Source organism: Pinus tabuliformis, chromosome 4_1, assembly GCF_031772625.1.
Source record: "Pinus tabuliformis cultivar Carrire ecotype Pingquan chromosome 4_1, CPIR1, whole genome shotgun sequence".
Classification (NCBI taxonomy): domain Eukaryota; kingdom Viridiplantae; phylum Streptophyta; class Pinopsida; order Pinales; family Pinaceae; genus Pinus; species Pinus tabuliformis.
In genome coordinates this window covers 148,052,575-148,074,810 of record NC_142303.1, presented here as the reverse complement: position 1 = coordinate 148,074,810, position 22,236 = coordinate 148,052,575, and the positions used below count along the sequence as shown (strand labels likewise).

General features: G+C 36.5%; 1 protein-coding gene across 1 annotated transcript; it reads right to left on the bottom strand.

The window, feature by feature from the left end:
- Nucleotides 1-6,515: 6,515 nt before the first annotated feature.
- Nucleotides 6,516-16,738, bottom strand: LOC149174630 (large ribosomal subunit protein uL4-like). The gene is made up of 2 exons (XM_089419364.1): nucleotides 15,468-16,738; nucleotides 6,516-6,956 (listed from the first exon to the last, which is right to left on the bottom strand). The coding sequence occupies exons 1-2, from the start codon at nucleotides 16,572-16,574 to the stop codon at nucleotides 6,843-6,845; spliced, it is 1,221 nt and encodes a 406-aa protein (XP_089275490.1). The 5' UTR covers nucleotides 16,575-16,738; the 3' UTR covers nucleotides 6,516-6,842.
- Nucleotides 16,739-22,236: the final 5,498 nt, after the last annotated feature.

Below are 22,236 nucleotides of genomic sequence, written 5' to 3'. Positions count from 1 at the left end.
ACATTGCAGCGAACATCCTAAGCTTTGGGATGAACATTTGTGTTATGTGCAGCATGCTTACAACAGAGCAAAACATTCTTCTACACAAAGATCTCCTTTTGAGACCTGTTTTGGTTTCACACCAAGGTCTCCTTTGGATTTTGTCTTTGGTAAAGATACCATGGTTGATGGACACAGTGATGTGGACAGGGCAACTAGGTTCATTGAACAGATCCAAGAGATCCACCAGGCAGTACAGGAACAACTGGAAAAGAGCCAAGCCAAGTACAAGGCTAGGCATGACAAGCATCGGATGGAGCATAGTTTTCAAGTTGGTGACTAGGTATCGATGTATATCAACAAGGACAGGATGCAAGGTGAAGGTAAGAAGCTAAAGTCTATCCGGTATGGACCCTTCAAGATACTTGAGAAGATTTGTGAAAATGTTTTTCACCTTGATCTACCAGCTTACATGCACATCTACTCAGTCGTAAATGCAGAATGCTTGAGATTTTTTGAGCCTTCAATGATTGAGGACCCTGAAAAGCAAAGTCAATTGCCTTCTATAGATGACCTGCTACCTGAATATCTTAATGAATTGCAGGAAGGCACAGTATTGGATAGGAAGGTGAAGACAACGCGCAGGGGAGATGTTGAGTACCTCAAAGTTGGGCTCAAAGGTTCAAAGTCAAGCAGTGCAAAGTGGATTGAGATTGGGCAAGTGAGAAAACAATACCCTCACTTAGTCGATGCTTAAAAACCAACTTTTGGTGGTCCAAAAGCTTTTCAGTGGGAAGGTCGTGATCCGAATTGGATCCATGAAGAATAATCAAAAGAACCATCGTTGTACCAGGTCGGGACAGACATCAAAGAATTCAGAACAGCGATCAAAACACCTCTAAACCAGTGGCAGTTGGCAGCGAGTGTGGAACGACGAGGACCTCGGTCAAAGCGCGCTGACCGGGGCCGATGGAAACTGCGCGGGAGGCGAAATTAGCCCCTGGGAGGCCCGAATCGGGAAACAGAGGGATTTTTTGATGCGCGATTAGCGCGCATCGCTGGGCGAAAACCCTCAAAATGGAGAAGCCCCGAGTGCTTGGTTGCGTGGAGAGCTGAAGAACCAAAGGACAAAAGGCGAAAAAGGTTAAAGGACAAAGGCGGGACCCGCTCCAAAACCGGCAGTATTGATCGGGGGATCCTTAGGCGGTAAGCATTTTTGGTGAAATCGGAGCGATCCCACTCAGTGATCGACGTGTGGCAAGCTGAGGAGAGAGAAAATTGTCGCTCATCGCGTGCTAACGATCGAGCAAGTCAACCGCGCGAAATGAGTATATGGCGTTGGATCTAGGGGTCCAGATTGGATGGTCGACATCACACCCGACCGCAAGACCGGATTTAACGAGGGAATAAGCCGCGATTTAAAAGAATTTGAGGTCCGCTTTGACCACCAAGGTGGCGGAAGACTCATTCTACGACGTAACCGAAGAATTGAACCGACGAAGCAGGCTGCCGCCGTTTGTAGGAGGACATGTGGCCATTCCCTGTGAGCCTGATGATGACGCTGAACAGGGAACTCCAAGCGCAGCTGTAGTAAGCGATCCGACGGGAAGTGGAAGAAGAATTGAACAGCCATGGGAACGAATGGCCTTAAACCCATGCACGGGTAAAGCAAAAACAGGGAGGAACCGGAACGCGGAGAGGAAGAACCGAAGACAGAGGACAGAGAAGCAAAGAAGACAGTGAAGCAAAGAAAAGTATAAATAAGACAGAGAGCCGAGCTGACCAAAGGCAACGTCGAGCACCAGAGAGCTTGAGAGATTCAAGCCATCCCCGAGAGGATCTGTCATACCAGAGAGATCAAAGAGCTGGTAGGCAAAAGGTTCTGTGCACTCCAGTGGCTTGGGGAATCCAAGAACCACCCTGCCAAGCAAATCTGTTTTAGAAGACTCATATTTAGCTCCTGCATTGTAATTCTCTACTTAAGACACAATAAAATAAGACCACCACTGAGAGCTGGACCGGAGATGTAGCCCTCGAGGATAGGGTGAACTCCTTATTAATTTCTTGTGTTCTTGTATTTGCTCACTGTATTTTCCTGTTGTCTTTCCACTTCAAGTGTCTGTGTATTTGCAATCTGATCGATCTGTTGCCTAAATAACATAGACACACACCAGCACATGAGTCTGTAATACCTTTATTCAATAAATCTTTAACTGAGGTCACTCATAGGGTGATTATCAAATCAGACTACCAGATTGATTTTTCATTATTTTCCTTTCAATGTTACAATACATATATATACATGTCGAAGCATTCATAAACCCCAATCCATTAACTCTGGATTAGAACATAACCGTATTTGCCTTGACCGAATCTACAAAATACCATGGGCAGAAAACCATCATGCCCAAAACCATGTGTGAAACCCATGCACAAAACCATAGGTAGGTCCGCCCACCTAATATAGGGTCTAAAAAAAATTCACGGGGTGCTACCCCGAACCCCATACAGGCGGGCTACTGCCCTCCTTAACCCCCCCCCTTCCCATGCGTGCGACTAGTCATGGAAAGAATATAACACGCACCCAACAAGCGCCACATCACTTGATGATGTCATTTGTTCACTGTGTGGGGATGAAAAATCACCTAACCATATGTTGTCATCTGTCATCTTGTCTACATCTTCATTTATGGCCAATAGCAAGTTGCCACATGTCCCTATGGGACATCTCAGCGACCCATGTGAAACATCGTGCAAGCTATGTCATCTACTACACAATTTCTCATTCAACTACTAGATTCATTTGATCAGTGAAAATGTCCTCAAAATTTTAACAATGTTAAAGTTCTTGCATGTTAGATTTCCCTCTATCGTAGATTTTGCCTGAAGGTGCCCACTATTTAACCAATTAATATTATGTGGTTTTACCCTATAGTTTTAGCCCCTCACTAATACTAATTTTCAAATTGCCATAACTTCTCATCTGGGAGGAGTTTCTCAGAGTAGGACATACCGTTGGAAAGGTCTCAATGAAGCCTATGCAACCATGTTGTGTATGGATTCATTAAGGCATCATAACCTTGTCAAAAACTCAATAAACTTCAAATTCTCTTTAACATCATCTAATGAGGGTATATAAGATATTCAGTTGTCATACTACTTCCTTTGCCTCATGAGTGATATTGTTATCATCTCAAACATTCCTTTTGACATCAATGACACTCGTCATCATCAGTGACAACACTATATGCTATAGAGGGTTGAGTCAAGGTCACCAAAGACACCAACAGTTTCAAGTTCAATATGACAACCTTTAGGTGAGGGGGAGGAAACATTATCCCCTTCCAGTGTTAAGAGACCTTTATGGTTCACATAGAGATTGAGGGATGCTCGAGAGCATCTTAGGGGCTCCTATGAGTACATTTAGGGAAAGTAGGGCTTACAAAAAATTCCTACTTACATGTCATTGATGAGTAGCATCATTGATTCCCATCTATCCAGTTTTCTGGAGGCAACAAACTAATAGGTATGACAAGATTCCATCGTGGAAGAGTACACCTCTATCATGAAGAACGATGTTTGGAATATAGTGCCAAGACCAGAGAGGAAATCAACTTTTAAGTGGCTCTACAAAATCAAGCATGTTGCAGATGACCACATCGAGAAGTTCAAAGCAAGGTATGTGGTGAGGCTTCTTCCAAAAAGAAGGGGCGGACAATGACAAGACATTTGCTCCAATTTCTAGGTACACTTCTATTAGAGCAATTATATATTTATCTCCATTCATGGGATGGAGGATAAATCAGATGAATATGAAAGAGTTTTTTTCTAGAGTTTACACTAACAATTCTAATAGTAAAGAGACATTTTTTTGTTTTATTCTAAATAAATTAATTCTATTTATTAGTGTTAATAAGATATTTAGTTTAATATGTAAATCGCACATATCATACCCATGACTATGTGAATGGTTGTTCTTATAGAGGAACTTAGAATCTCATCACTCATAAACCTCTCCTAAGATGGGTTGGTTTGTATCCGCAAACCATAGCAAAGCAATGATAGGGTCCATGATCTTAATAGTGAGATCTACCCACTTCCACCAAGCATCATCTAAAACTGTGTCATTGACTCTTTTTGAGGTTGTTTGATCTGTCTTCCTCCAAAAAGACCAAAACTCTGAAATAACCATGGCCCCAATAGCAATCACGACTTCCCTCAAACTCTTCAACATGATGAATGAAAAGGCAAATTGTGCATCTACAATATTCAGCAATGATAAATGGGTGTACTCTCGACAATGATAGATGTATGTACTCCAAGACACGTCGGACACGCTGGACACAAGAATCCTACTTTCCATGACACACTGGACACGAGAATCAAACACATGGCCTAGAAAATTGTCTAATTTGTGTGATTCATGGCACATGGGGGGAGGACAAACCCGATTTCACAAGTTTAAACAAGTTACTTCTAATTAATTTCGATGAATGGACAATTACATTGCATTTTCATTTTTTTTATTATAGTCAATATTTTTAAGAGAGGTGTCAACTCCTTGTTGAACATAGACAAAATTACACATCACCCTCATATTGGGTTGTTGAATTAGCCTCTCAACTCAATCAATTGTGTATATCAAATATACACATGCATCGTTGACCATATTGTAAAAAAACTTGTATGACTATATACTCAATATATGAAAGTTGTTTCCATGTCAAACTTGATTCACAGTCAATTTGTAAAAGAACTACAAGAACTTGTATCTTGTATGACTATATACTCAATATATGAAAGTTGTTTCCATGTCAAACTTGATTCACAGCCAATCCAGAGACAGAAGGCCATATTCGACCATATATTATGAAAAATACAATTAGGTGACCATGTTCAATTCCACATATTATCATATGGCATATATTTGTGCGAAGTTTAATTGTAAAGACGTTTTTTCCCTTTCTCGAGCACGTTTTCAATTTTGTCCAAAATCCGGATAGCATTTAGAATCTCAAGTTTCAAGTTTTAGCTATGCAATCTGCAGTATTCAAAGTGCTTCGAGGGCTTTTCAAGGTTTCAATAATTTGGAATCTCAAGTTTTAAGTTTCAGCTATTGAATCTCCAGCATTCAAAGTGATTCCAGGACTTTTCAAGGTTTCAGAACACTGAAGCCATTTATACATTCAAAAACACATTTTGAACAAAACAAAACAAAATATTGCCACATTCCAACCTAAAAGGCAAGAAACATCTAACAATTTCCTGCAGAATACTTTCTTGTATTTGCAACATGTATCATCCACACTTTTCTGCCCTACGCTCGTGTATATGCAAGATTTATGCTCCCGTAGTTGAGCCATATTTGGTTTTTTTCAAAGACATTCTTTTCACACCATACTCTCTCTATATAGAGACAGTACGTGTAAGACATGTATGGTTTCTACTTGTTAATACCAAACAGTGAATTTCATGGTCCTCTCGCGAAATAATACAGTGAATTTCAAGCCTCACATTTATCTAATTCCTGCAGTAATCACGATCTATAAATGTAAAGACACAAGCATATGGTAATGGCATGACCACAATTGTATAATGTTCATCATTTAAATAAACAATACACTAAAAATTCAAGAGACAGATTTACAAGAATGGACCATGAGCATGAACAAGTTACGATATGAGATTGCCCTTGACAATAATTACAGATTCAAAAGATAGATTTTCAAGAATGCACACTAAGCGTGAACAAGTTACGATTTTGAGAATGCCCTTGACAATTATGAATTTACAATTTGTTCTTCCAAAAGACACAAGATAAGACATACAAAGTATTTACTCCAAAATAAATATACATTTTGAAAATGATCAAATTTATCATTTGTACTTCCAAAAGGCACAAGAAAAACAAAGTATTAACTCCAAAACAAATAACTAAAAAGAACAAAGTGATTGCAATTGAACAGACTGAATTTTTATCATAAATAGTGATAAATGGTGGACATTTTGTACCTGCTATACGCTACAGAATATGACAGATATCTCACCAAGGCGTTGATACTACAGGATATCACACAGCTACAACATGGTTGGCTCAGACATTTAATTTATTTTCAAGATGGAATTTTTCACATCATACTATCATATAGATATCGGTCCATGTATACAGCAACTATGGTTTGTTACTAGTAAATTCCATACAATACGGTATTTCATGGTTGTCTCAGAGCAATAATACAATGAATCTCAAGTATTTAACATCAATATTTACTCCTACAGCAATCACAATCTATAACGCAAAGATGGACACAGAAGCGTATGGTAACGATAAGATAGCAATTCTACAATGCCATGATTTACAACACAAATTCAAGCGATATACTTACCAGAATGTACCATAAGCATGACCAAGTTACAATTTCAAGAATGCCTCTAGCTATATATTCTATGTATTTAACTTCAAAACAAATATCTAAAATGTTCAAAAGGATCTCAGACACCAAATTTTTATCATAGATTGTACTTCCAAAAGACACAAGTAAAGATACACTATGTATTAACTCCAAAACATAAATCTAAAAAGTTGGCAAGGATCTCAGCCACTGTTTTGTTTATCATAAATAGTCATAAACACCAAGGACCTGACACTACAGAATATAGCAACTACAAAATGGTTGGCTCACCGTCAAAATAGAACGCTAAAATTGAAAAAATATTAGCAATAAAAATTCAAAATCACAAAGGCAACTCTACTGTAATTGTCAGAAACAAAATTTAGATTACCAGCGTAATTACTCATAACCCAAAGACTACCCTTGATTTCAACTAATGATAAAATTCATTTTCTTATGGACCAACTTGCTTTACTGTGTCACGCCAAGCCATTTAGAGAAATTCTCAAACTCCGTGTAGTCACTATCTGAAACCATGGTTTTGTACCAAGCTTTTCCTGCTGCCTTTATTTCATCCTTGTTTTCCTGCAAGCCAGGAAGCTAAAATATAAGTACATAGATTCTTAACGCCAGTACTAAGCTAAAACACCAGTTACTCCTATCCAAGATTATGAAAAACAGACAACGAGTGAATACAAGAGGCCAGGAACAAGATTATGAAAAAGAACAGACAAGAAGTGAATACAAAAAACTAGGAAATATATCATAAATAGCAGAACATAGGAATTAAAAATAACAATGTTACGATGCCATCTAAGGGATATGTGATCTGAGTTTATTGAAACAACCATGCATCCCTCTTTTGAAATCATAAACATTCGTTGATTAGCAATGGCAAGGATACACGGGAGAATAATATAAGACAATGATCTACCATAGCAATGGAAATTTTCATGGGATTTTACACTCGATAACAACAGGCCTTGGGTAAATCTAAATTCCCCATACAGAAATTTTCAATATAGATCATACTGAGATAACCATAAACCAAAAGCTCTTAAAATTACAAAATTAATGCAAGTCACATGAACTCTCAAGAACAACAATTGAAATCACTGTGGTAGTAAACAAAAATTATGAAACAAATCATGAGAACATGATATTTAAATAGAGATGTGATAATTAAGTTCACAATAAATAGTTCCAAATGCATGGGTATTTGATGTAGTTTGGACATATGCTAGTCTGTGGAAGCTTGAAAGGCATCTGGAGGTCTTCACAGCCATAAAGTTTAGGGAATTATATTTGCATTGTGCAATGGCCAGAGTAGCACAGGGGCAAACTCAGAAGTGGACAAATTGCTTCAATTCAGCCTAAATTTATCATGCTTTACCAAATAGTCATCCAAAGCAATCAATGGCCCTAACTTCATCACATTTTACTGAATAAACATCCAAAACTATCCATATTGGATAAGGTAATTGGAAGTTAGGCATGGTGATAAACTGGGTAAATGAAATAGTATGTCTTTCCTGTAAATGTAATTTATGTGCAAATGTACTACCAAACCTTCAAGATATGGAACAGATATCATACAGCTGAGGGCAAACTATTAAACACTGTTTTCAACTAATGACATCTTGTCTATTCTAACTCATGTACAAACCTTGATGACTAAAGCCTTTCCTTATTGTCGACAGTAAACAGAAATCTTGATAAATCATGACAAAAGTGGCCTTTATCCTTGCCATTCAGAGAGATTTAGTTTCCAATGTTCATTAATTTTGTCATGAATAGGGCTTCCACTACACTCATGTGACATTTCAATCACAAGAAGCCTCATCATTGCTGACATACTTGTACCTCCGAAAGGTTATTCACTTATTTGTACTATTGACAATATCCTTCTCTAAACTCTGAGCACCCCCCTTTTATTACATATTTAGATATTCGTATGCAACTATTATTTTATCCTGTAAAAGATTAACAAAACTACTAAAAATTTATTTCAAACAACATTGCAATAGTAAGGTGCACTGACAATCACTTATTTTGTCATTGTTTTCAGCAATACCTTCAACTTTGCTACAACAGCCATGATTTCATCATTATATGCATTGCCCTAGTTGAGATACCGCTTATTCTTCTATTTAAAGACATTTAGCATGCTGAAGCTTGTTTTATAACAGGATAAGAAACAATTTACATGCCATTTTTAGGAATGAAATTCAAATTATACAATATTATTGGCAGAAAAATAACTGTCGATCACCTGAACAAAGAACTACCATGCAACAAGGGGGGGCTGACTTCACAACAAGATGGATTATAACATGGTGAATTATACATTGTCATTCCTTGAAATTGAGACATAAGATGCTTCCAACATGAAATTGAATAAAATTATATTTGTAAACGAGTGGACATAATAGCCTGCAGGTCAATGGGACTTGGAAGAACATATAATAGCAACAAAGGAGTGCCTGAAGCATATACGAGACAGTCAACATCTTAGGTGAAGCCTGAAGGAAAGAAGAAAAAACAAGAAGACAGTGAGAGATATGGAAAGGGGGGGCTGAAAAGGGTAATCCTAAAAGTGAATTAGATAATAAAAACAAGAAGACAGTGAGAGATATGGAAAGGGGGGCCTGAAAAGTGTAATCCTAAAAGTGAATTAGATAATATTCCAAAAGAAAAGAGTATCTGAGTGACAAAATTGCACCATGAAAGGTACTCCAAAAAAAAAAAAACAAGACTATGGAGGCCATGAAGATCAACATCTTGGCAAACATCAGAATCAGAATAGGAACCATCGTCTTCCACCACCACACATGCCAGAGATCAGCATTATAGTGTCCTACAAAGAGTGGCCAAGATCAAGAGGACATGGTTGAAAGAAGTCATCAATAACCCCTTACTTTACATCCCCTGACATCCAATGCAAACAAATTCCCTTGGGATAAAAGAAACCTAGTGATGAGCATTTGCTCATGAACTCAACCGTGAGTACAAGGAAAGGTGGAAATCCCTCTACAACAATTGCAGAGAACAATAAGATGGTGTGGTCTTTCGCCGAAACACTCCAGGCCTTTTGTGTTCAAGAGGGGCTAAGAGGAGGTAAGTAAGACTTCAAGGCCTTTGTAAGGCACATTGCCTAAAAACAATGGACTGTCAAATGTACAAGATGAAGCTTCTCTACTCCAAGTAACATAAAATGAGAACAAGACCCCTACAAAAATCTCTGAGTAAGTAGTGAAATTCCCCTTAGATCACATAATGGGTTACCTAAAAATGAAAGAAAGCAAAGCAATTAAATACCAACTTCTTGTATAATCTAGTGATTCATATTGACATGCAAATTGTGAGATCTAGGCTAACTGATCAGGGGGAATACTAAGACCCAAGAAACTTGTTGGCATATGCAATCATGATGAACAATGAGACCATCAACAATCAGCAAGAACTCACAAAAAAGGATAGCATAGGTTTGAGTCAATTGATGTCCTCTTTCATTGATTTATTAATCTATTACTTGGGGAGGTTAAAGTACCATCAAAGAAGTATTGTAAATTGGGAGTAGATCAAGAGAATACTAACAGCCTAGAAAACAAGGAGGCCTCAATGCTTCCAACATCAAATCTGCCCATAATAGGTAAAAGAAGCAAGCTCCTCGAAGGAACAAAAAGCCAAATATTGTATCTCCTCTAAACCCCTAACCAAGTCTCTAGGGTTCATAGCTAGTGAAGGCTACTCTCTACATGTCCTTAATCCATGAGCCTTGAAATTGCAGCCCCAGTCTTTGAACGATGCAATAAAGTGCATTTTGTGACCACGTGAAAAGGATGTGTCTTCAATAAGATGTTCTCGAAGCATATTTTAACAACACCACTGCTCGTGCATAAAAAGAGATCATAGCCCTTACAAACACATGATTGAGGCCAACTTTAGGTTAAGTGTGGGACCAGTAAATTGAACCCAAAAGTATGTGTAGGTGGTAGAAATCTCAATTGAGTCCCCTTTGAAGAAGCAAAACCTAGAGAATGTCCTTGGAAGTAATAAAAATTATAAAATTGTTAGGGTTGAACATAATTTGACAACGTTCACAAAAACGAGCTAGGGAATCCAATTGTGTCTTCAAGCCTTCCAGAGAGGAAGCTAAAGGACCACACCATAAGAAAAGCATCGCAATCAATACATAGCAAAGGGTCATCCATCCTCCACGTGTGTTTTTTCTAAGGAATTTCTCAAATTCATCAATGTATATCTGAAACAAAGAGGAAAAGAGACACCCTTTCATGTCCCTCAAGTATGTGACCAGCAAAGTCACAAAAACCATTAGATCTTCATCCCTTGACCTACCATCCAGAAGGCTTCTTATTCCCCTTAACGCCATTACCCCTAGGATCTATGGTCTACATAAAATTCACAAAAAGGACATTTCCCTTAGAGCTCTAGTCAGCACTACTGGAGGTCCCACCCATGCCCTCTCCAAATTCCTTGCCAAAAAGCTTCATCTCTTTTTCGGTCACTCTTCCTCCTTCATTAAAGACTCCTTTGATTTCATCCAACAAATCAAGCACCTCAAACTTGATGAAAACAACATCATGGTTAGCTTTGATGTTGTTTCCTTATTTATCAAAATACTTATCCCTAAAGCCATTGATCTCATTTCCAAGATGGTTGACTCTGAAACCCTCAACCTTATCAAAATTTGCCTTACCACCACCTTTTTCACCTTTGACAGCATTTGCTACGAGTAGACCGAAGGCACAACCATGGGTTCATCCCTTTCACCCATTGTGGTGAACATTTTTATGGAGCACTTTGAAACCTTAGCCATAGATACCTTCCACTTAAAACCTAAATCCTGGAAGTGGTTTATTGATGACATTTTTGTTATTTGGTCCAATGGTCTTCCTAAGCTTCAATGTTTCCTTTCACATCTTAACCACATTGCCCCTCACATTTAGTTCACAATGGAACTTGAAGAGAACCATTCCCTTCCCTTCCTTGATGTCCTTGCCTCTCACCTCCCTGATGGCTCCCTCTCTCACCAAGTCTATCAAAAGAAAAACCATACCAATATATACCTTCATGTCGACTCCCACCATCATCCTACTCAAAAGTTTGTTGTGCTTAAAACCCTTATTTCAAGAGCCATTCGGATCTCCTCCTCTCAATCCTTTCCCAAAGAAAAATACCATCTAACCAAAGCCCTTAAATCCAATGATTACTCCTTATCGCATATTTCCAAAGCCTTTCATTTTGCTCTCCGCCCCCAACCTAAAAACCATCCCAATAACCCTACCTATGCTAGACCTCGAAGACTATGAATTCCCTTGCTCCTATGAAATGTCTTGCATAGGACAAACGAGTAAATCCTTCAAAGCTCGACTCAAAGAACATATGATTGACATCTGCCATATCTGCATTGTTAAATCCACCATTGTCGAGCATTCCCATAATACCAAGCATCCTATTAGTTTTGATAAAACCAAAATCTTAGTCTCTACGCCCTTTCATACCAACCAAGTAATTAGGGAAGCCCTCGAAATTAAAAAACACACTAAACTTTAATCGGGATGACAGATATCATTTAAGCCAGTCCTGGAAACCCATGATTCATTTCTTGTCCTCTAAACCCTGCCCTTAAGCCCCCTAGTTTCAAGTTCCAACCCCTTTTAACATTTTCCCTCCCTTTCCTTTTCTTCCTCTCATTCTTGTTTTCCTCCCTCGCTGATCCCTTTTGACTGTTCCCTCCCATCTACCTTTAATTTGTCTTTCATGTTCCCCCTTTAGATTGTTCCCCTTCTATGTTCCTATAATTTGCTCTCTTGTTTCATTTTAATTTAATTTTTGTTTATTTAAAATTTAATTTATTTAAATTAATTTAAATTTAATTCAATTTAATTTAGTTCTCCTTTTTTAAATATAGTTAATAATAAATATTAATTTAATTTAATTTGTTCTCTTTTCCTTATTAGTGTTTATAAACTAAATTCTTGACATTAATTAATTCTATTAATTCTTATGTTAATTTAATTTTACCAAACTTAATATTTTAATTTGTATATTTTATATGATTATTATAATCCATTATTCCTAATCATTTCAAAGCTTCATTACTTCCTTTTGACCATAATTTCCTTTTTTATATTCTTTAATTAAAAATTTATTATCCTTTTTTTGTAAGCTTGGTAGGACTACATTTCATCATGTCCAATATATCACCCAGATCGGGGCAAGGAATTGAACCGGTGACTTCAAATCAAGGAGTGCCTTAAGAGAGCACCCAATCATTGTCTATACAAGACCCCATAGACAAAAAGTTGTTATCCTTTAATTATGATTAGTCATTATATTTAACTTAATTTAGTTCTCTTTTAATTTCATTTACTAATTATTCTTTATGGACTTAAAATTGCAATATTCTTCACCCGATCATTGTGTATCCAATACCCCATAGACAAAAAGTTGTTATCCTTTAATTATGATTAGTCATTATATTTAACTTAATTTAGTTCTCTTTTAATTTCCTTTCCTAATTATTCTTTATAGACTTAAAATTGCAATATTCTTCCGCCTAAAATCAAGTCTTTTAATTCCTTTATTAATCTAATTTTAACATCCTTATTTCATTGAATATTATATTTTAATGATTACTATTATCCATTATTCCTAAATATTTTTCAAAGCTTTATTAATTTCTTTTGACCAAAAAAAATTCTTTTTAATATTTTTAATCGAAAAATCTTAATAATAATAATAATAATAAATTGTGTTCTCCCTTGAATTAACCTTTTCAACTAATTCAATTTTATTTAATCTAGCCCTTTTTCAAATATTCTTTTATTTTCCTATATGTTATTAATTTCATCATGTAACAACTATTTCCCAACACCATCCTCTATTTATAGAGGTCAATCACTCTTCACATCAACAACAAGCCCGTGAAGATGGGTGAAGGGTTCACCCGAAACGTTGGGTGAAACACTGATTGCAACACACAATTCTCCAGAAGTACTCTCATCAACAAAAACTCATGATAATGTCAACAAAATCAATAGGGTTGACAAATTGGCCCACACAAACTCATAAAGCCTCGTGATATCAATAATGAGGAACTCACAAAGTTGATTTCTTGTAGTTGCTAAAACAACAAAGGTTTGGGAATTAAGCTAAAGGAATTTATGAAGTCAACAAAACAACAAAAAACTTTAGAATACCATTGTGTATAGCTTCCAAAATAGTACACCAAGGGGATTAGGATGTGATCAATGGTATGAAATTCTCTCCTATATCTCCCTAGACTCCAGAACTAAAATTGTTGCCTTTCAAATGTTCTAAAAGCCACAAGTCAAGAACACTTTCATAAAGAATAGCAAAATATTGTCCAATCAATGATTATGTTACAATCAAAATTAGAACTATCACCAAATATATGGGCAAGGTGAATGGTATGTTGTGACTAGGACAATGGATTTGCTCCCACAAACCACATTATGAAAAAGAATGCTCTAGGTAGGTGAACCTTTCTATGTGAACCTCTCTATGATGTATAATGGAATGCATTATGCTTATCCTTCTCTATTGTATTTACCAACATGTTCTTGTTAGCAATCAATTACGACATGTCACATCCCCCTAATGGGCTCATGTGGGCCACACCTTTAAGTGCTTGATATGCACCTAGGTGTAGAAAAGGTTGTTCTTACAACATGTCACATCCCCCTAATGGGCTCATGTGGGCCACACCTTTAAGTGCTTGATATGCACCTAGGTGTAGAAAAGGTGAACAACTAAGTCTACACATTGTCAACCTATACACAGATCAAAAAATTTGACAACACTTATTATGAATTTTTGAGCTATATTTGTTTCAATAACTTACAAAAATCCAAAACTTATTCTAAAACAATAATATTTGAACATGAATATCTGGCTCTAATTGTCATCAAAGTATCCCCAAAGGAAAATCAATTCATTGTATTTATCATGTAGCTTGTGGATAAGACAATCCAACGAACTTGAAATAGTAAAATAAGTTGTTCATCCAATTTCTTCATTTTATTTTGCCTAAAGAACGTCTTGAATTATATTTGAAAAATAATTTTTCTTTGAGGTAGATATACTTGGAAATAAAAGGCCCCTCTCCCTCAAAATGAAACTAGCAATATATAAGATGAACACCACGTTATGACAGAAAAACATGAAAAGAGAACCTAGGAACAGAAAAAGAAAGGCGGATACAATTCCACATAAAAGAAGAATAAAAGGCCCCTCTCCCTCAAAATGAAACTAGCAATATATAAGATGAACACCACGTTATGACAGAAAAACATGAAAAGAGAACCTAGGAACAGAAAAAGAAAGGCGGATACAATTCCACATAAAAGAAGAATCATCACTTATCGAGGGTTTAGTAGCAAAATTGCAGCTTGCATTGATAATAGTCGAGGTTCAAAACCCAGCAGGCAAAAACCCTGTGATAATGCAGATGACCGAATCTTTAAGAGGTCAGCTTGCAATGATAATGGTCCAGGTTCAAAACCCAGCGGGCAAAAACCCTGTGATAATGCAGATGACGGAATCTTTAAGAGGTGTGGGTGTACTAAATTGACTTTGGGATACTGTGGAGATGATGTCAATAGTGGGCCTCATGTTAATGTTCCCTTCACCGCCGAGACCGTATCTGGGTCATTTTGATGAAAAGGATAGCCCTTGGTAGAGGGTCCTCTGGGTGTAAATCTTGATATTCTGAAGAGTAACGCACCTTCTTTAGTAACAAGAAATTTACTGCGAAAAGAAAAAGGAGAAAAAACAATCCTCAAATCTAATCAGACGAGACATTCCATCACAAGGAATAGTTCATAAGCTTTTGCCCGGACTCATACTAACTATGCCTCTGTTTTTTGAAATCTACGTGGTGAAGATGTCCTATTATATTAAAATTGAAAAAAAAAAGAGAGAGAAAAACAAATATTAGGAGTTTAACCAGAGATTCGCTCAAGGATGTTAAGTTTTAACTTTTCACTATCCAGACTCAAACGACGAGGTACCAGCAAAAATGAGAGGAAGAAAAATCCATCCACATACCTTTGGTTCCTTTCTCTTCTTGTCAAGCTTCTCCTTCTTGGCCTTCGCACGCTGTTCCTCAGCCAAAAGCGCCATTCGTCTGGCAGTTTTCGCATGCGGGTTGAGCTTCAGAAGAGCACCCAAGTTCTTAAGTGGATTCTTCTTGAGCGGCTTCCGCTTGATTTCCCTGTTGATGGGTTTCACAACAGACTGAATTTCATCAGAATTCACAATCCTACCCAGATCCGAATTGACCATCTTCGCACGAGGTAGAACGTATCCCTTCTTTTGCAGGGACTGCTTTTCAAAACCCCCGAAAACACTATCAAGCTTCTCAAAAGCAGACTTTGTCCAAATAATAAAACGACCCAAATGCCCACCAGGAGCAAGCTTCAGCAGATTCAATCTATCGACACAAGCAATTTCCACACCTGGAATATTCCTGAAAGCCTTAACAAGCTTGGCCCCTTCAGTGGCATAAACAATCAGAGGACCTTTGCGTAAAATATAACGCCTGTTCCTCATCTTACCCTTACCGGCACGAATACTGTGACTTTTCTTGGCCTTTTCGACGTCAGGAAAAGCTCCCACCTTCTTCAAAACCTTCAGAGCAGCTGAGGTTTTCTCGACCCCTTCGACGCCATCGCTGAGAACCAGCGGCAGCTCGGGGACGGACTCGATCCTGTGACCTCGAGCCATGACAAGGGCGGGGATCGCAGAGGCCGCTAGGGCAGAAACCACCGCATGTCTTTTCTGGTTTAAGTTGATTTTCCGGTGCCATTTTCGCCAGATTTTCGTGGGAGCGAACATCCGTCCGCCACGACACATGTTGCCGAAGGCTCCCTGGCCAGCTCTGTGCGTTCCGCCTCCAGCAACACGGGGGATTCGGGAAACCGCCCGCCCCGTTCCCCATGACTCTGCGGAAGTCTGATGACCCGCCTTTTTGCTGACTGCGTAGGGTTGGCGTTTATTTTTTGCCATGTTTGCGTGCACGAATTCGACAATGTCGGGCCTGATGCACGCCTTCATCACGTCCGGAAGGGGAACGGCATCGCTGCCCCCTTCTGCGCCTTCGCTTTCAACATTTAGCACTGAAACCAGAGGACGAGCTGCTGCAGTGGCCGCCATTGATGCTCTGCTAATGGTAATGGTAAATGAAAACCTAAAAGCTAAGATGGAAGGTTTCTTCTGTCCAAAACCGTCGGTGCAGAAACTCTGTTATATGAATAAAACAAACGCCCCTGGTAGGGTTTCTCCAATAGAGTATACAAAAGAGAAGCTCTAACACTAGGGCTAGGGTTTTTCATTTTAGTGCTTCGGAACTTGTGTTTTTGCTCTTCTGGATGAGTTAACCTGAGGGGCACGGTCACGTGTTGGTTCTAGCCACCCTTACCCATGGACCGTGGGGTTTTCGAATAATTTTATCAGCTTAATGGTTATAACTAAGTGCGATGCTATCCAACAAATGCCATTGCATATGCCTTTACCCATAAGGTTTTGCATTGAATTGAGTACTTTGTTGTCTATTAAGGCTATTTCATATGGTTACAAGAAGTGCTAGGAAAATATTTTTGGTTAGTGCTCAATAATGTTGATATATAGCTTCGAAAATATTTTTAGGATAAATATGAAATACTCTAAAATTGCAATAAGTTGTATAACTAAGCATCTAACAAATAATTTTTTTATATAATTTTTAATCAACATAAATCTATCTTAAATACAGATTTAACATGAGTTTAGAGGGATTCAATTCCAATTTCTTCACGTGCAAAAAATTTATGTGTCCACATTATTTATATGTTTTGTATAGTTATTTAATTTTTTTAATTTTTAGATTTTTAAAAATTTTATTTTGGTCGACATTAGCAAAATTGCAACTTTGATGACGGACGTACATTGTTACACATCACACTGGGTTGTAAAATGAGCCTCTCGACTAAATAATTAATTCATCTTATAAAATAGATAAATACTTAGGTCATATAACATGTAATTGTAGATAAAAGTGAGATGAGATAACTATATGTCTATTGATGCAATTTGAGATAATATTAATGTTATAGCCTTATACACAATAACTAAATTTATAAATTAATATAAAATGTCTTAATTATGGTTCAACTCATATAGATTACAAAGCAATATTATGTGCACAATTTAACATCATTGTCATACTTGATTTAAGTTAAACAAACATAATGTCCTTGTCATGCTTTCACACATATATCATCCTCTCAACTTCTCAACTTGATTGAGCAGAGTTTGTTAGTAAGCTTCATCTTGAACTTGGCTTCCTTTTATAGAGAGCTCAAAATTGTTAGCAATTTATATCAATAACATTTGCATAGTCAATTGAATTCATTTTGATATCTCAAGTTTAGAGAAGGCATTGGATTCATTTGGTTTTTACAAGTTCTTCACAATTTCTCTTTGTCTTTTAACTAGCTCCTCATTTTTTACAATTTCAACTTGTTACCATAAGAGCTAGCTTCTCTAGTGTGCTTTTGCTCTCTTGAAGATTTACACTTCAAATCATAAAGCAATTCATGCATGATGTTCTTTTTTGTTGCTTGTGGATTGCACTCCAACATCTCCTAGATATTGTCATAGATTGCAATCCCTTTTTTTGTCATCGAAAACTTGGGTAGCAACCACATCTAGTGCTTCTTTAATCAAAGTTCGCATATTGTTGACCCAATCTGTACAAAGGCACAAGTCTCTTCTTTTTAATATTAGTCTTTCATTTTCACCTACAAGATAGAAAAAAATGGCTTATATTTTCTTATTGTCTCATATTTTAGGTCAAAAAACATACTATATCGAAGGTAAAAAAGGCAAATTAAGTGGGAAGTCTATACTAGGAAAATAAACATGTATTTCATCCATTGTTTCATGAGTCATAATCACTACACCTTGTCACCAACCGTCTTTTCACTATGCTTCCACTACAGTTCCAATTGTAACGTTCCTAGAAGCTTATTCTTCGGGATAGCTGCCCAGGTCCACATTAAACTGGAAAAGCAACTAAAAGGCATATGAATGTGGGTTAATGTAGATCAACAAATCGTGAAGTAATGGTCAAGTTTCAATAATATATTTTGCCAAAGAGTGCAACCAAAACAAACCATAACTACTTTAATGCATGTATGTAACATACCATTCTACTTGCATTATTGCCAATATAAATAACAATATTCATGTTTGGAAACCATTTGCGAAATCTTTTTGTCTAGTTTGTTAACGTTGACAAGGGGACAACTAGAAGGAAAGGAGCTTATATCTATTACACATCTTGCATCCAACAAGAAGGAAAGGAAAAGAGCAACTAAAAATTCCATAAATATTTAACAAAAATATAAATAATTAAAAATATTGTCATTGAATATTTTTCTCTTACTTGTAGAAACTCGAGCATTAACATAGATTGCATAGTGTTTGCAAGCTCAATTCCATATGAAAGATTAACATTTGTACCATTATTGCGGGTGTTTTAAAAATAGAAGGCTCACGAAGTACAAGCGTTATATATGCAAGGCACAAAATCTTTGATCAAAACAATGTTGCAAGAAACAAGGAATGATGTTGCCTATAACAGTTATGAGAGGAATGATGTGTGAAGGGAATGCACATGTTGGTATGAGCCTAAGGCTCTTCATGTATTATGTTTTTGTGAATGGACCTTGGGTATTTATGGTATGAGAGCAGTTAAGACTGTCTCACTATTCGAAATGAGAAGGTTGGAAAGTTCTTTTCTGCATAAGAGGATTTGGTCCCTCTTGACGAAATCCAGTGTACTAGACTCTTTGTTTTGTAAATGTTAAAAATTTAAAGAGTGAAGTTGTAGTCCCAAGGGATCAGGGAGAAGCTTATTTGGTTGAGAGAAGTTGAGGATTTAGCCCATGGTCATCTCTTTGTCTTTCTTGATAAGGTTAGAAAAACCAGGCCTTTGGCCACCCTTATGCTTTGCTTTTGAGGGGGTTCTTGGTTGGAAGCAGTGCCTTGGATTTCCCTTAGAGGTTGTTAAAGACTCATGAGTCTTCAAAACAAATTTGGGCAATGTAACATATCCCCTACTAACCCTAGCCCAAACTAAGAGTAGAAGGAGGTAGTTACTGTGATGACCTGACTCTCATTGTTACCTTATGGAAATGGGGTCTATATATGTATGTATATATAGATATATATGTACATACATATATATATATATATATAGATATATATAGATATATATATATACACACACACACACACACACACATATATATATATATACACACACATATATATATGTATACATATATATATGTATACATGTATACATGTATATATATGCATATGTATATGTATATATATATGTATATATACATGTATATATATATATATGTATATATATATATATATATATATATATATATATGTATGTATACATATATATATATATATATATATATATATATACATATGTATACATACATGTATACATATATATGTATGTATACATATATATATATATATATATATATATATATATATATATATGTATGTATATATATATATATATATATATGTATACATGTATACATGTATATATATGCATATGTATATGTATATATATATGTATATATACATGTATATATATATATATATATATATATATATATATATGTATATATACATATATATATATATATATGTATATATACATATATATATATATACATATATATGTATACATATATATATATATATATATATATATATATACATATGTATACATACATGTATACATATATATATGTATGTATACATATATATATATATATATATATATACATATATATATATATGTATGTATGTATGTATATATATATATATATATATATATATATATATATATATATATATATATATATATATATATATATATATATATACCAGGTGGCTCCAGAAACGCTCAAAATGTTGAAAATGCAACAAGATGATGGAGCTTAGTGGAAAGGAGTCGCCTTCACTAAGTGGGCCCGTATGTTATTTTTGGCGCAAAGTCTATTTGTAGACTATGTCTATTTTTAGACATATGGATCATGGTCTATGAGTTGCAGGATGCTATTTGTGGATGATTGGTCATGTTGGTAAAAATAGATGGACTTCTATTTTTAGACATATGGGCAGAGTCTATTTTTAGACTGCCAGGCTAAAAATAGAACAGTCGAATATTATTAGCTCTTAATAATATTTGGACTATAAACATTATCTTATCCTCTTGGAGCACTTTAGTTCTAGCTACGGATGTGGCACATGCAACTGCCAGAAGGAAATACGCTTTTCTTATGGGCCGGTTGAGCTATTGCATGATGGACTTCAGTTAGAACTCAAGTGATTGAGTTTGGTGGAGTTGATTGAGGAGTTGATGGAGTTGTGTTCAGTTTGACTTGGTTGAACTAGTTGTATTTAGTCTAACTGCAGAATACACTAGTGATGAGTGATGTGAATTAATTATTAATTAATTCACTAATTATTAACTCATAAAGCAACTGAAGAATACATCAGTTAACTCAGTGCATGGACAGTTCAGTGGAGACAAGTGTTAAAGGTGAGTGAAAGGGCAAGACAGCTGTCAGTTGTGACTATAGTTGTGCATGAGATTTGCACAATCAATGGATTGAGTATTGCCGATGAGGATTGCGTGGTTCAGCCAAGGGAAATACGAGTTTGGATCAGCCATTCTCATCCATTCTCATGCAGGATTGCGCAGTGGAGGCAGGCAAGCAGCAGAGGAGATTTGAACCTATGATTGATTCAGGTCTGAGCTAGTTTGTGTGTAACAGGTGGAGATAGTACTGAGTACTTGCGAGGAGTATTGTACTGTGTATTGTTACATGTTCTCAATCAATATAATATACAGATAGTTGGGGGTTTTCAGCTGTATGCTTTCCCCGTGATATACTGTGTTGATATGTGCGATTGATGCTTCAATGTGCGCATGCGATTGTTTCTGAATATTGCAAATTGATGATCAATAGTAGAGGAGGTTATGTATTATGCATGCATTCCGCAAATAGTGTATAATCATGATAATCTTTGTGAATAAGTGTTATATTATTCAAAATTTCTACATGGTATCAGAGCAGAGTTGATCATCAGATCTATTATTCAAAAAGTGATTACATTTTATTTCTTCAAGCAGAGTCTGTAATTGGACCAGGTAGCCTCTGGATTCATCCTTCTTTTGGAAGGTGAGATATCCGGTAAAATCCCATACAGTCAATCTCTGTACGAGAAATACTTTGTTCTCACGAATTTTAGATCAGAAGCGGTTGAGTTTTGAGCTAGTGGAATTCGAATTTGCAGCAGTGTTTTCTTGGTGTCAAAGTTGAAATGTCTTTCAACGAATTGTGATTGGAGTATGCCCTTGAGGGCAGCTCGAATTATATTGCATGGAAAGACAGGATCAAGGTGGTGTTAGATGACAATAGGTTGAAGGAGTTCATAGATGCTGAGGTCCAAAAGCCTACTGATGTTTCTCACGTTGAGGTTTGGCAAAAGAAGACAGCAAAGTGTCAAAGGATTCTGTTGGAGGGCGTGAAGGATCACATTGTGTCCAGCCTGCATGGAAAGGCTTCTCCATACTTGATGTGGAAAGCGTTGACAGATTTATTCCAAAGCAAGAGCGACCAGAGGAAGTTGGCACTCAAGGATAAACTCAGAAACATTAAGTGTGAGAATGGAGACAGTATGCCCAAGTATCTCACGAAGTTCATTCAATGCCGGGATGAGTTGGGAAGTG